The sequence below is a fragment of the Sturnira hondurensis genome, unplaced genomic scaffold (genome assembly GCF_014824575.4).
Source record: "Sturnira hondurensis isolate 20B ecotype Veracruz unplaced genomic scaffold, ASM1482457v3 Scaffold0020237, whole genome shotgun sequence".
Taxonomy (NCBI): Eukaryota; Metazoa; Chordata; class Mammalia; order Chiroptera; family Phyllostomidae; genus Sturnira; species Sturnira hondurensis.
In genome coordinates, this window is record NW_028092868.1 from 339,099 (window position 1) to 352,252 (window position 13,154).

At 56.1% G+C, this 13,154-nt stretch overlaps 1 protein-coding gene across 1 annotated transcript in view; it reads right to left on the reverse strand.

The window, feature by feature from the left end:
• Positions 1 to 13,154, reverse strand: part of COL13A1 (collagen type XIII alpha 1 chain) — a 146,479-nt gene that overhangs the window by 51,579 nt on the left and 81,746 nt on the right. Inside the window, exons 8-14 of the mRNA XM_037029257.1 lie at positions 12,036 to 12,071; positions 11,286 to 11,312; positions 10,408 to 10,434; positions 5,863 to 5,889; positions 5,743 to 5,769; positions 4,964 to 4,990; positions 3,029 to 3,088 (exon numbers count right to left, since the gene is read on the reverse strand). Coding sequence (XP_036885152.1) covers positions 3,029 to 3,088; positions 4,964 to 4,990; positions 5,743 to 5,769; positions 5,863 to 5,889; positions 10,408 to 10,434; positions 11,286 to 11,312; positions 12,036 to 12,071 — 231 coding nt within the window. The remainder of the gene's footprint in view (positions 1 to 3,028; positions 3,089 to 4,963; positions 4,991 to 5,742; positions 5,770 to 5,862; positions 5,890 to 10,407; positions 10,435 to 11,285; positions 11,313 to 12,035; positions 12,072 to 13,154) is intronic.

Sequence of the window (13,154 nt, forward strand, 5' to 3'; positions counted from 1 at the left end):
TGACCTCCAACACCACCTGCTAAGCACATCATGACACTTACAAAGTTTCCTGTTTCACCTAATATGAGACCCAGTGTTTAAGTATCTGACAGAGCATGTAAAATCAATATTGGCTTATTGATAGGAATGGGTAAACCGTTTCATGTCCCATGATGGCGGACAGTACAAAAACCTCATTCTGCCCGAGGCAGAAGCTGCCGCGGGCAGAATGGGGGCCCCTGCACTTCCATCTCTGCTTTGGAAACCAGGTCAGGCAGCACAGAAAGTTCTGGCTCCCCCACCCCCTCAATTTCTTCATCTGTAAGGTGGGGAAGATGATGGTGGCACCATCACTGCCTGCTGCCAGTGTGGGGTTATGTGGAATAATCCACGCAGAATTCTCACAAGAGTGCCTGGGGCCAGGGAGGGCTCAGCAAAGAGCAGCGAATGCCGCGGAGAGAAGGACTAGGCTCTCCTGGCCTGGGGCCTGGCACGGGTAGGAGTGACCGTGGGCGGGCTCAGTGCCCCTCTGAGCTTCGGGCAGGCCTGATGGACAGCCATGCTCAGGGCAAGTGCTCAGAGCACGTGGAGGCTCTCGAGGATTTGGTTGGTGTAATGGGATATGCAGGCTCGGGTGACTCGTGTATCACATGTTCCTCTGTATTTTTAGCTGTTAATTGGAGTGATTTTTTTGAGCCTTGCACAACCAGGTGCCTGACATGCAGGCCTCGGGACTCCTGAGTCAGGCCAGATGGTGGCTCCAGGCCATGCTTTCAGGCTTTCAGAGAGCATCCGAGAGCCCTGTCACTTCCAGCATCCCCGTGGCCTTGGGGGCACTCCTGCACAGTGGAAGGGGGGCTAGGGGCACACGTGGCAGCCACGGGCTGCCTGGCCTGGGATCTGTGCCTCAGCCTGATCTCTGAGTCTTGAGGTCTCCCATTCCTTGTGATCTGGTCCTATCCCGGCCTCCGTGGGTTGGAACTAGGAAGCAGTTGCTCACGGTGATTATTCCTGTCACCTGTGGGCTACATTCCCTCTGCAAATTTCCTCACTTCTCAAACTCAGGTTACAAGTGATCAGATGCTAGGCAACCTACATGTCTCAATATAAAGGGTATAAGGCCAAGTGGGAGAGCCCTGGGGTCGGGGGGCATGTCTGAAGGCCTGGCTGCGGTGCCCATTCTGCCTCTTGCCGTGTGTGCAAGCTCAAGCACAAACACTTCTCTCTGAGCCTCAGTTTAACGATGGCACTCAACCGTCCAGGGGTTGTTCTAAGTGCTTTGTGCACACAGTGACCCCAGGCAGTAGGAACTGTTATATCCTTATTTCACAAAAAGGAAAGCTGAGGTACAGAGAGGTTAAGTGACTTGCCCCGAATGACACAGCTAGGAAGAAGCAGAGAACCTTGGTGCCCTGCAATTTACTGCGCCCTGGAGTCAATGCCCTACATTTACTGTGTAACCCGGGGCAACTTAATGTCTCTGAGGCTTGACTCCCCCATCTGTGAAGTAAGGACGACATGCCTAATTCCTGAAACTGTTGAGAGAATCGAATGGGATCAGGCCTGCGAAATGTGTAACTCGGTGGGTTACACTGCGACACGTATAAGCCAGGGATGGCTGTTGTTGGTGACTCTTATGAGCAGTAATGGCTGCTGGAAGCTGGGGACTCCCTGGGCTTGGGTGTTGTGTATTTTCAGGTCTATAGCACTCATGGGTACCATTTCTGTCTCATTTAATTCAACCAAAGCAGAGTGAGGGTACGTCTTCGTCGACAGCCCCAGCTGGCCTGTTAGGGCACAGAGACTCACTGGACCCTGGGGACACCACAGGAGGTCTGGGCAAAGGGAAGGGTCTACCTGGAAGGTCCGCCTTTTTATGACTGGGGGTGGAGCCAGTCGCACTGAATTGAGGAGAGGCAGCAGCTGAAGAGAAAGATGAGTTGGAAGGCCAGAGGGCAAAGGCCAAAGGTCGCAGTTGTTCAGGAGGATGCCCGAAGTCGCCAGGAAGGCAGGGTGGCCAAGAGGAAATGGAAGAGAGATAGAGAGAAGAGAGATTAGCGAGCGTGAGGCATGAGGAGAGGAGGCCTGGACGGGGCATTCTCATGGCTTGTGGGGTGCATTGCTGAGCTTGCCCTTGGATGGTGCACTGTCCCTAGAAGGAGGAGTGGCCCTTGGGGTGTTGGCCAGCAGCAGCCCCCAGCTGGGAGAGTGGTCGTCTTTGGCTGGGCCTGCCCTCTGTGGCATGCTGGGCTGAAAAGGCCGCCTGACACGCGGCCCAACATTGCACTGTGGGCCCCACCCACTCCTGGTAGTGGACAAAGGCTGCCTGGTTAGGGCAGAAGACTCAGAGGCTCTGGCTAGGTAGGGAGCCACAGGACCAGCTAAATTAGTACTGGAACCCGGACTGCTGGGTGGCAACCTCTGGGTTCTTTTTTTGGTTGAACGAGAAAGGCTGATGTCAGCAAATCTGGGAGGTGGTCAGGGGCTGCGCCAAGCCGGGCTCCCAGGGGCCGAGCAGACTGTGGGTGTGGCCAGTGTGGGCACGAGATAAGTGCTGCTGAGGCCTCACCCTGGGGCTGCAGGGCTCGGAAAATAGAGGGTGGGCGAGGATGTCTCTGGCATGTTCAACCACTTGTTTGGGAGAGGCAACTTGCAATCACATTATTGAATGTGATTTTCATTTCTGGAAATTCTTGCTGTTTTCAATTTCTAGACCCATGAAGCATGGCTCTAGGAAGTGGTTAGAACCCATGTCAAAACAAAGATGGCATATAATCAGCCTCTTGTTTTTGAAAGCATTTTAACTCACAGGAGGCCCCTGGGATGAGTGTTAAGGACCAGGGGCCACCTGGGCTGAGAATGTGCCCAGCTGGGGACTTAGGGGTCCAATCATAGTCTTTCTAGGTCACTGCTGCCTGTGCCTGCAGCTGCTGCTCAGAGAGCCCCGCCCCCTCCCACTAGGGGCGAGAGGATGTGCAATGTTGGGCCCTGTGTCCAGGGAGCCTCTCCACAGAGCAGCTTGAGGCCTTCCAGAACAGGGCCTACAAACCTTCAGGGTAATGACCTGGTTGGAGTGCAGGGCTGCTAGCGTGCTGCTACTTAGGTACTCCTGGTGCGGGAGAGGGAGTGGAGGTGGTGAGACAGGGCAAAGGGGAGAGTAAGTACCAGGGCCACAGGCACCAGCTCCCTTGCCTGCCCCAGGGGACTTCACCCCCACCCCTTCCTCCCTCCCTGGAGGTGCCGCAGGCTGCAGCAGACACAGGGACCAGCCTGGCTCTCTCAGCATCTTGTAAACCTAGAGGCCTGCCATCCCACCATGCCCGCAAACCCCCCAGAAAGCCAATAGATCACTTGTGCTAGAAGCCCCCTGCTTCCTTATTCACTTCCAAATAAACAGCAAGTGCCAGCTGCCTTGTCCTGCCCCCCAGCTGGGTCCCCAAACCCGCTCTCACCCCTGCTTGACCCACACTGCCACGGTCACAATGCCGTGTTTTGCTGCATCCTGTGGCAAAGGTGCTTCTGGAGCCTTCTTACCCCTCCCTCTCCCTCTTCTTATGTTGGGCTTAGAGGCAGAGGGCCCTCTCCTTCCCTCATGCTCCTCCATTTGCTCAGGACTGACGACACTGCCAGAGCGTCTGCGGTTGTGTTATCTTTTGCGCTGGGGGAAGCTGCCTTTCTTTCGGGCAACGTAACAATCCTGTGAGCCCATCGTTTCAAATAAACACAGCTGACCTTCTATTATTGCATCAGGATTGGGCTGGCCGGAACACCAGGGCTCCTACGTCCCTGGAGCACGTGCCACTGACAGGCTGGCTCTGTCTGCGCTGCTGCCGGCCTGTGCCCCCTGCCCGGGCCCGGCCCAGCCCTGGCTTCAATGCCAATCCAGCTACTCATGGTCAAGACTCCCTGAGGCCTCTCCCTGACCCAGGAACCCAGGGATCAGAGTCTGATTGGCAGGATCCTGCAGCAAGGCCCTCCTGGTGGCTTTCCAGAACCTGGGGACTCTGAGCCTGGCTTGTCTCCACTGCTTCATCCCCCTGCCTGGCCAGGGTGGGTGGCCAGTGGGCCACACCATGGGTGTGTTTCTGGGCACAGTGAAGTCCATGAAAGGGGGAGGGGCGTCTTTAGATGCCCAGGTCTGAGAGTGGCAAGGCCGATCCACAAAATGAGGGGCATTTTCCAGGTTCCTACTCACTGCGCCTCTCACTGGAGGAAGGAGCGCGCACCTCAGCCCTTCCTGTCTCAAGAACGTCTGTGCCGTTGGGGCACCGTTTGTGGGCTCCTCACAGGGTGCCAGCAGGCTGTGGGCTTGCACCCGGGGGTGGAGCCAGGGAAAGGAAGCAGCTGGGAGGGCGGCTGGAGGGAGTGGGAGACCATCTTAGCCCTGTCTGAGAAGTGTCCTCTATCCTTCAAGGAACAAAGCAGAGTCTTCACCCTTCACTTGATACTATCCGCCCCCAGTTAACCCCTACCATCGAGGCTGGGTCATTAGAAATGATGACTAACCCAAAAGTCCCTCTCAATCAGCCAGGGAAGGCAGCCAAACGTGCACACACTGTCTCACACACACACACAGCCACACACACACACGAGGTAGGGATTCTGACACGTACACTCGCATAAGCCACCCGGCCCTGCAGAGAAGGCGATGTGCAGAGAAGTAGCCGGTGCTCGAAGTCCCACACGCACACCTGCTGGGAGACTCTCGGCCCAGACAGTGCAGGGCAGAGGCACGGGCACGAACCGAGGGTGAACACGAGTGCCGGAGACTGGCTCTGCACAAACACACAGACTGACCCCAAGGCACGCCCCCAGGCCCAGCACCCATACCGCCACCCCACAGCCCCTGGTCTGGCTGCCGAGCGCAGAGGGGGCTGTGTGCTCCTGCTCCTGAGCTCTGTAGGTGCTGGGAGCTCCAGTGAGATGAGGCTGAGCTGGGCAGGGGTTGTACCCCAGGATGGGTCAGTTTTAGAGGTTCACTTACCCGGTGTGGGTACTCTCCACACTGACCCTGGACAAGAAAAGGAAAGAAGGGGTGTTAGTCAGCTGTTGGTGGGCTGTCCGTCAGGGGCACCCTCAGAACTTGGGGACATACCATGTACATTTGTCACCCCACCAGCCCCCCTCTGGTCCGGAACCAGAGGCCGGAGAACTGATTTCCTTCTCCAACCCTGGCTGGCAGCACGGAGAACCTCCCGAGGACTGCCTGGATGGAGCCTGGGCAGGGCTCTGTGCTGTGCTCCGCTGCCATGACCACACAGCCAGGAGTCACGCTCCATGCCTGGCATATGGCCCCCAGAGACGCCCTCTCTGAGCTGGGGGTGCCAGATCCCTGGGGTGCCCCATCTACCTGGGCAAGCCCTGCCAGAATCTCCATTAGAAATTCAAAGATACAGAGAATGGGGGCTAAGAAGGGGGCCCCTCGTGGTTTACCAGTGACACCTCAAAATCCTAGAGGCCCATGGAGTGGGGTCAGGAAAGACTCGGGGGTGGCAGGTGGGAGGGGCTGCGAAAAAGGCTGAGGAGGGCAGGACATCGGGGTGTTCACCCCGTCCCTGACCCGTCTACCGCAAGAACAGAACACGAGCCAGAGCAGCTTCCCCTTCCTCTCCGACACACCCCGGGCACCATGGGGGACTCCACAGCTCTGCTGATAAGAACTGAAGTTTGAGCATTACCACTCTGGACTCCTTTCCACCTGTTTTTCTAACAAAATGTGCTCTACCTGAGATGAAACTTCTAGAAAACCACTATCGGGCCTACCTTTTCTCCTTTTTCTCCTTGAGGTCCCTACGAAGAGATGGAAATGAGAGCGTTAGAAACTAAAGCTAAAAACACAGCAGCCCCAAACCTCTCTGGCGCGGATCAGGGTGAGGTACCAACCGGCTGTCCTCGGGGACCCGTCAGGCCCTGTGGGGAGGAAACGCACACAAGTCAGTGGGTGTACAAGAAGGCAGGCCGATCAGAGACGGGGGCCTAGGCAGGGGTTGGGCTGGAAGCCGGGCTTCCAAGTGCTTTTTGAACGCCTGGAGTTGCTAAGGCTGGGCTCCGCCACCCACACCTGGTCTTCCCGAGCCTGAGATGTTCCAGGGGTATGGTCTGTACATGTCTCAGCTTCTTCACGTCAGCAGACATTACTAGCTGTGCCCTGTCCCCAAGCGCCTGGCCGTGATGAAGAACAGACGCCATCCTTTGCTCATTCCTCCACCCACCATCCTGTTATGGGCCCCGGCTAGGAAGGGCCTGCATTTACATGCCAGGTGGGGCCCCGCCTCTGTGGACGGCCTGCCTCACTCACACCCATCTATCTCCTCGTGGCTTTGGAGATGTCTTTGGTGAAAGAGAGGAAGCAGGAAGTTAATGTGACTTAAGTCATGTCTTGGGCCCCTTGGAGGAACATAAGAGATTGTGGGATTTCCTTCCAGGATGTCTTGTCAAATTTACAGGGCTGAGAAAGGAGCCTGAGTTCAGGGTGGACTCATGTTCTCTGAGGAGGACACAGGGTCCAGCTGGCTCTCAGGAGCCTGAGCCGAGGCCCCGTGAGGGAGGCCTCCTGGCTGGTGTGGAGTGAGTGGGGGAGGACAAGCACTTCCTGTTTTGAGGACCCACTCTGAGGCTGAGGTTCAGTACATGCTGAGCTCACACCTGCCTTGGCCGGTAAGAAAGGTGCTCAGGTCAGCTCCGCCTTGCAGACAAGGTGAGGGAGACAAGACTCAGCAAGGGGTGACATTGGGACGTGAGCCCCGGGTTTGTCTAACCATAGGGTCCATTCTGCCATATTCTCTGAACTGGGCTGGACATTGGGAGACAGGGCTTGAGCTTCTAGACTTGGCTAGAACCACAGGCAGTGCCCTAGCCATTAGGGCCTGAGGTCCCTCCCAGCCACCCTCCTGAGGACATGTGAGGAGCCACCTACTGGACCTGTCTCTTTGGAGCTTGGAGAACTCAGGATCTGCAGGACAATCCTTCTGAGTTGGACATGAGCCTTCTCTGGACAATGAGTGGCCAACAGGACAGACCACCCAACTGGGAAAGTCCCAGGAGATTCATGAGAGGAGAGAAGTGACCTTTGGGACAATCCATATAGCACCCCAATCCATATGGCTGACCAAGTGTTTAGCATCAAATTCAGCAGAATATGATACATCTGGTGCGAGACTGCGGGTGAACAGGCCGCACTCTCTCAGGCAGAGAAAGGAGCTAGATGAGGGCGGGCGGGCCAGGGGCCAAGAAATCAACAAAAGCCCGGACAACACAGACTTGCAGGAATGAGTCCGGGCATCCAGAATGGTGGCGGGTGGGATGATTCTGGTCCTCAAAGGTATTACACAATTTTATTTCATTTAATTGCCACAACAAAAACCTGGATTTCAAGTCCCTTTTCAGTATTTCAAGGCTCAATAACACATGGCAACAATTATCGCTAGCTGAAAAGCAGTTGCCCCTGTATTAAGGCAGGTCACGGGTGACGTGCTGGCTAAGGAGCTTGTCCTGCTTCTGGTGTGCCAGGCCCGGTTCTAAGCACTCGCGTGGATGAACTCTTCCCACCCTTAGGGCAGCCCTGTAGTTGGTGGGCTAAGTTGTGGGTGGAGAGTTCCCACTCTCCTTCACAGCACTTGTAGGACCCCGATCCTGTCCTCATCTTACATCAAGTTCTCAGGGATCCTGTGAGGTGGGTGGGACAGAGATAACCCCCTTTTGACAGGTAAGGACATGGGTTTAGCACATGAGGGTGAGCCCCAGCCCCCCATGTTGGATGCCTAGCAGAGGAAACACCATCTGGGGAGAGAAGAGAGTAGGAGACAGACAGATGATAAGCAGGCCAAGATAATTACACCAGACAGTGTGTTGAATTAATAGCTCGGGGGCCCCCGTGCCAAGCCAAACAGGAGTCTAATAGCTCTGTAGCCTGTCCGGCTTTGATGGATGACCATGAGGCAGATAGGGGATCTACCATACTGAGTGGACTCAGGAGACGCGGGACGGCCCCACCCTTCCCTTGAATTAGCTCTGACCCCTAACAGATGGGAGACTCGTGGGTGGTTAAGTGGGGTGGGGCAGAGGGGCTACAGGAAGAGGACCCCCACAGAGGAAGGGTCCTTTCTTTCACGACAAAAGGCCCTGGCAGCAGAAAGGAAGTGTGGTGAGGGATAAGATCTCAGCCCTTGGCTCCCAATCCAGCTCTAGGAGCTGTGTGGTAGCCTTGGGCAATACGTGCACTCAAACACTCTATGCCTCACTCTCACCTTTCGTGTGGTGGGAATAACAAGTCATTATGAGGATTACAGAACCGTGCAATTGGTAACCATCATCACTACCTGCGAAGTGCCAAGACTAAATGTGGCAGCATCGAGCCTCCAGGAAGGGAGTGCCCCAAACTCCTGGCATCCAAGCCCCTTATGTTTCTACCACGATGATAACATGGAATTTTATTCCTGCCTTGGTCTACATTACTTCAAGCACGGGCACAACATATTTAGGAACAGGGTAGGGGCAACGAGAAACACATTTGCAATCTATTTGTTGGGATGGAGAGGAAAGCTGGCTGGGGACCTGGATTCCAACACCGGCTCTTCCACCCACTATCTCTACTGCCTCACCGCCTTTCTTTCTGTTCTGTGGGTATTTGGAGGACTTTCCTGCCTCAGGGCCTTTGCACAAGTTGTTCTTCCATGTCCCTCCCATCCCATTTTCTCTTAGTTAAATCCCCATCCCTCAGACTCCAGTTCAACTCTCATTCTCAGGAACGCGTCTCTGACCCTCAGCCTGGGTGAGGTGCTGTTACACTGAGATTTCTCGGGGCAACAAGCACTGCCCTTTCATAGCACTGATTACGAAGGCGACTTGCTAATTATATGCATGATTATTTAAATGTATGTCTCCCCCACTACACTGAGAGCTATGGGATGGCAAGGATGGTGTCTTCCTTATTCCTGTCTAGATCCCTAGCACCTGGCACAGTGCCAGCACACTGTAGCTACCCCACAAAAATGTGTCAAAGGCAGGAAGGAGGCACGGGGACAGGGAAGGAGAGAGGGAATTCAGGAGAGAACAAGGCAATAACATGTGGAGGGGAGGAATTCAAGGATAGTTTGGATCCTGTTTTGGATGCCCCCTAGCTAGGTGACTTTAGGCAAATGACTCAGTCTCTCTGAGCTTTAATCTCCACAGCTGTCAAAGGGGATACCAACGGGACCCAGAGTACGGGGCCATGCTGAGTGCAAGCTCATCTATGCACAGCGCTTAGCTCCATGCCCAGCAGACAGAAAGCCTTCGTAAGTGTTGGCGGAGTCTGCGTCAAACGGCCATGCTGAGGTCCTGAGGGAGCTGAGTCACCAAGGGTCCCCTGGCAAGCCATTATTTGGCTCCCTCAGCGGGCAGGGCTCTGGCCCCCCATGCCCGGGCATTGTCTCAGTGTCTTACCTAGCACTTTGAGCCTGGCTGGACAGGGAGACAGGAGCCTGCTATGTTCCTGTCACACCTGGCACAAACCGGGCCTGCCCGCAGAAGGTAGCTGCTCACAATGTGTGATGTGACCCACCTGGGAGGCAGGACCGCATCCCAGCCAGGGTTGGCCTACCTGCTCTTTTTTTTTTTTTTTTAAGATTTTATTTATTTATCTTTAGAGGGGAAGGGAAGGAGAGAGGAAGAGAAATATCAATGTATGGTTGCCTCTCGTGTGTCCCCTGCTGGGAACTGGCCTGCAACCCAGGCAAGTGCCCTGACTGGGAGTAGAACCATGATCCTTTGGTTCACAGGCCTGCACTCAATCCACTGAGCTACACCAGCCAGGGCTTCTACCTGCTCTTAAAAGGCCCCTGAGTCGCTCTGAGAATGGGCCCCTCCCCTGGAGTAGCTAGTCCCTGACAAAGGCAGACCTTCCCCTTCTGGAAGAAGTGGCCCCGGGGGAAGACTGCAGAGAGAGGAAATTCCTCCAAAGGTTCTGCAGAGGCAGAAGGGGCTAGAGAAAGATGGAGGCTGGTCTGCTTCTCCAAGGCTGCTTTGTGCCCGGTGGGACAGCGTCACCTGGAGTCCTGGGACAGCCCAGAGGAGGATGAGCATGAGGAATCCAGGCCAAGGACAGAGTGCTGGATGGGCTCCCTACCGCCCCCAGTGTGGGTGCTAGATGTGAGTGCATCCCTGAGGGAGCGCTAGCCTCTGACTCCGTGTGACACTGGCCAAGTGTGAATTCTCTCTGGACCCCCTGGCCTCGTTTTTCATGTGGAGAAGCTCCCCTGCCCACCTCTCCTCCTTTCCTCGGTGTGAGAACCTAGGAGCATGCATTGCACACAGCTGGGGAGTGCTTGTGGGGCAGCTACTCCCGCTGCCCCTGCTGGGCCCATTTGCTGGGCGGTGCTTGGCTGTGGCCCAAGTGGTCCAAGCGGATCCCCCACCCCTCGAGGGAAGACAGGAAAGCTAGGGTCTTACCATCTCCCCTTTTGGTCCGGGGTAGCCCTGGAAGGAAAACAGCGTGAGTGCCAGGCATACTGTGTGCAAGCTGGGGGTCCCCTGCACGGCCACGTGTGGCCCCTGCCTCCGCCACCAGGTCCTGTGAGACGTGATCACCACAGCCGACTCGCTGTGCTTACTCTGGCTTGCAGAGAGGGGTGACCAGGTAGTGGCTGGACCTCTCATCTAAAAGGACGTCAGCTGTTCAGGGGAGAAAAGAGCAGGTGGGACTGGACGCAGCACTCACCACTTCCCATTGAGGGGGCAGCTCTGAGCACACTGGAAGGTTGAGCTCTCCCGCCAGCTCATTCCTTCCCAAGAGTGGAGAGGGGTCTCCTTTCCCCCACAAACATTTGTGTCTGGGGCCAAGTTGGAAGAATTGAAATGAACAAAGAGAGGAGTTCTTCAGGGTGGGGAAGCAGCCTCCATACAGACGGGGACATGTATGTAGGGTCTTAACTGGGACGGGAGACTCCGGGAGAACCGGAGGCACAGGAGCAGCAGCGGGGGAGAGTGCCCGGGCTCCGTTTGGAATTGGCTGTGGAGTCCTCCCTACCCGGCTGCCTTCCGGGAGCGCCCCAGCATTGCCTGGTCCTAGCATGGCTCTTGCCCCAGACATTGAAGGCCCATCTTGGGGGCAGTGGGTGTGTGCCCCACAGAGGCCCACTGGGGTCAGGGCAACCCACTCTGACGGCCCTGCCACCCTTCCCACTGGCTACAACTTTCGGCCCCCAAAATGGTCATTCTACCTAAAGCTTCTTCCAAGGACATGGGGTCTTGCAAAAGCGCTGAGAGACCCCAAGTTAGTGACCTGGCCCAAGTGAGAGGGTGGAATCCCAGCCCAGTAGTGTACTCACCGGTTTTCCATCTAGCCCAATGGGACCCTGAAAGCAGAAAGAAGAGAGATATAAAGGCTGAGCCCCTCAGGTCTCCTGCCGCAGAGGCAGCCTGGGGCTGTGAGTCTCCAACAGCTGGGGTTCAAGTGTCTGCTGGTTGTGTGATCATGATAAGCCAGTTTCCCACCCTAAAATGGGGATGAGAATCATAGACCTTCCTCAAAGGGTCCTTGTGAGGAGTGAGGGAGATGCCGTCTCTGAGATGCCCCAAACAGAGGAGGACCCGATGGGGGCTGTCACAGGCCTCGGCCTCACCCTGGGTGGAGAGTGGACAGTGTATTCCTAGAAATCAGGGCTGGCCAGCACCGAGGCCTGTGGGAAAAAGCCCAGCTGCTCCTCTGCCCTCCCTCTTAGAGCCTGCCTTGGGCTCCCAGGACACCCAGACAGCCACCTCCCAGCCACCCCCTGCCCCCTCCAGGCGGAGCTCCTCTGAAGGCCGGTGGAGCTCCCCTTTATATTGAGACGTGTGAGTCATCTGCTCCGCATCCCAGGGTCCTACCAAATTTTACCAGCCTGTGACTTCACTGTCCTTCTGCCCCTTTATTTCCACACCGATCTCCCCGAGCACTGAGCTCCTCTCCTTCCCATGAAAGATTCTTGGGAGAGGGTCCTTACTGACCGGGGCTTGGAAGGGCAAGAGCAGCCTCAGAACTGGCCCTGTTTGAAGTTTAACCCCTCCAGGCCCAGGGGTCAAGACAGCTCTCCACTTACCGGAAATCCAGGAAAACCTCGGGTGCCCGGCTGACCCTGAAAAGAACGCAGAGGAGTGAGGAGGGTGTGGAGGGGCTGAAACTACCCCTTAGTGCCCTGGTCCACCTTTGCTCCCAGAGGGGCCTGGCCCCCCTCCCACTCCTCTGTGACCATCCAGGACAGACCCTCCCCAGCGTGCGCTGGCCCTGAGGGAGGATGAAGATGGAGGTGGAGCATAGCACATGTCCTCCCCGACTGGCGGTGGGGGAGGGGAAAGGAGATGGCCAACATCCTTCGGGCCTTGCTGGGAAGAAGCCCCTCAGAGCTCCTTGCTTCTGTGGACACTCCTGAACCTCGGCATGTGAACAGGTGATGGACAGCGAGGACGTTGGGGATGCAGCCTGCAGCGCACTGAACTCCTGAACTGCGGTTTTTACTCACACAGCCATCACTCACGGCGACTTATCTAGGGATAGTTTGGGTAAAAGTGGCTACGAAAATTGGACCTTCGAGATGTGTGTTTGTGGGTCAGAATGAAGTTGCTCGCTTTCCTCTCAGCAGGCCTCTCCGAGTTGGGCAATTTTGGGATCCCCCCATCTTTGTGGGACACAGAGCAATTCATGCCCATTTTCCTGGGTGGGCAAAGGGCCACATATAAGGTGTTCAGGTTGTGGACTATAAGCAGGTTCACTGGCTTATGGTCAATATTTAAGGCAAAAGAGACACCCTCGGGTTGGAAGCAGCACGAAGCCCTGCAGATCCAGGGCTGGGGAGGGCTGAGCAGGAGGTCGGGGGGACGGAGAGCTAAGAAGTGTGAGTCCTGTCACTTTCCTTCTCCAGAGCCAGTACTGGCTCTTTTACTCACACGTCATTCACGGTCATCCTCAACCGCGTCCCCATCCATGGTTTTAGGCCCTTTCCCGCCTCATCTTCCCACACACTCTTTGCCCAGGCACACTGGCTCAGGCGCCTTTCCCCAGAATCACCACACCAGTCCCATCTTCAGCTCTCAGCTTGGGGTGCCCCCTGGCCGGAGACGGCCCAGTCTCTTCCCAAACTTGGGCTTTGCAATCTGGCTGCATCCGCCAACAATGGTTCTGTGACTCTGGGCAAGTTACCTAGCCTCTCTCTGCCTCAACT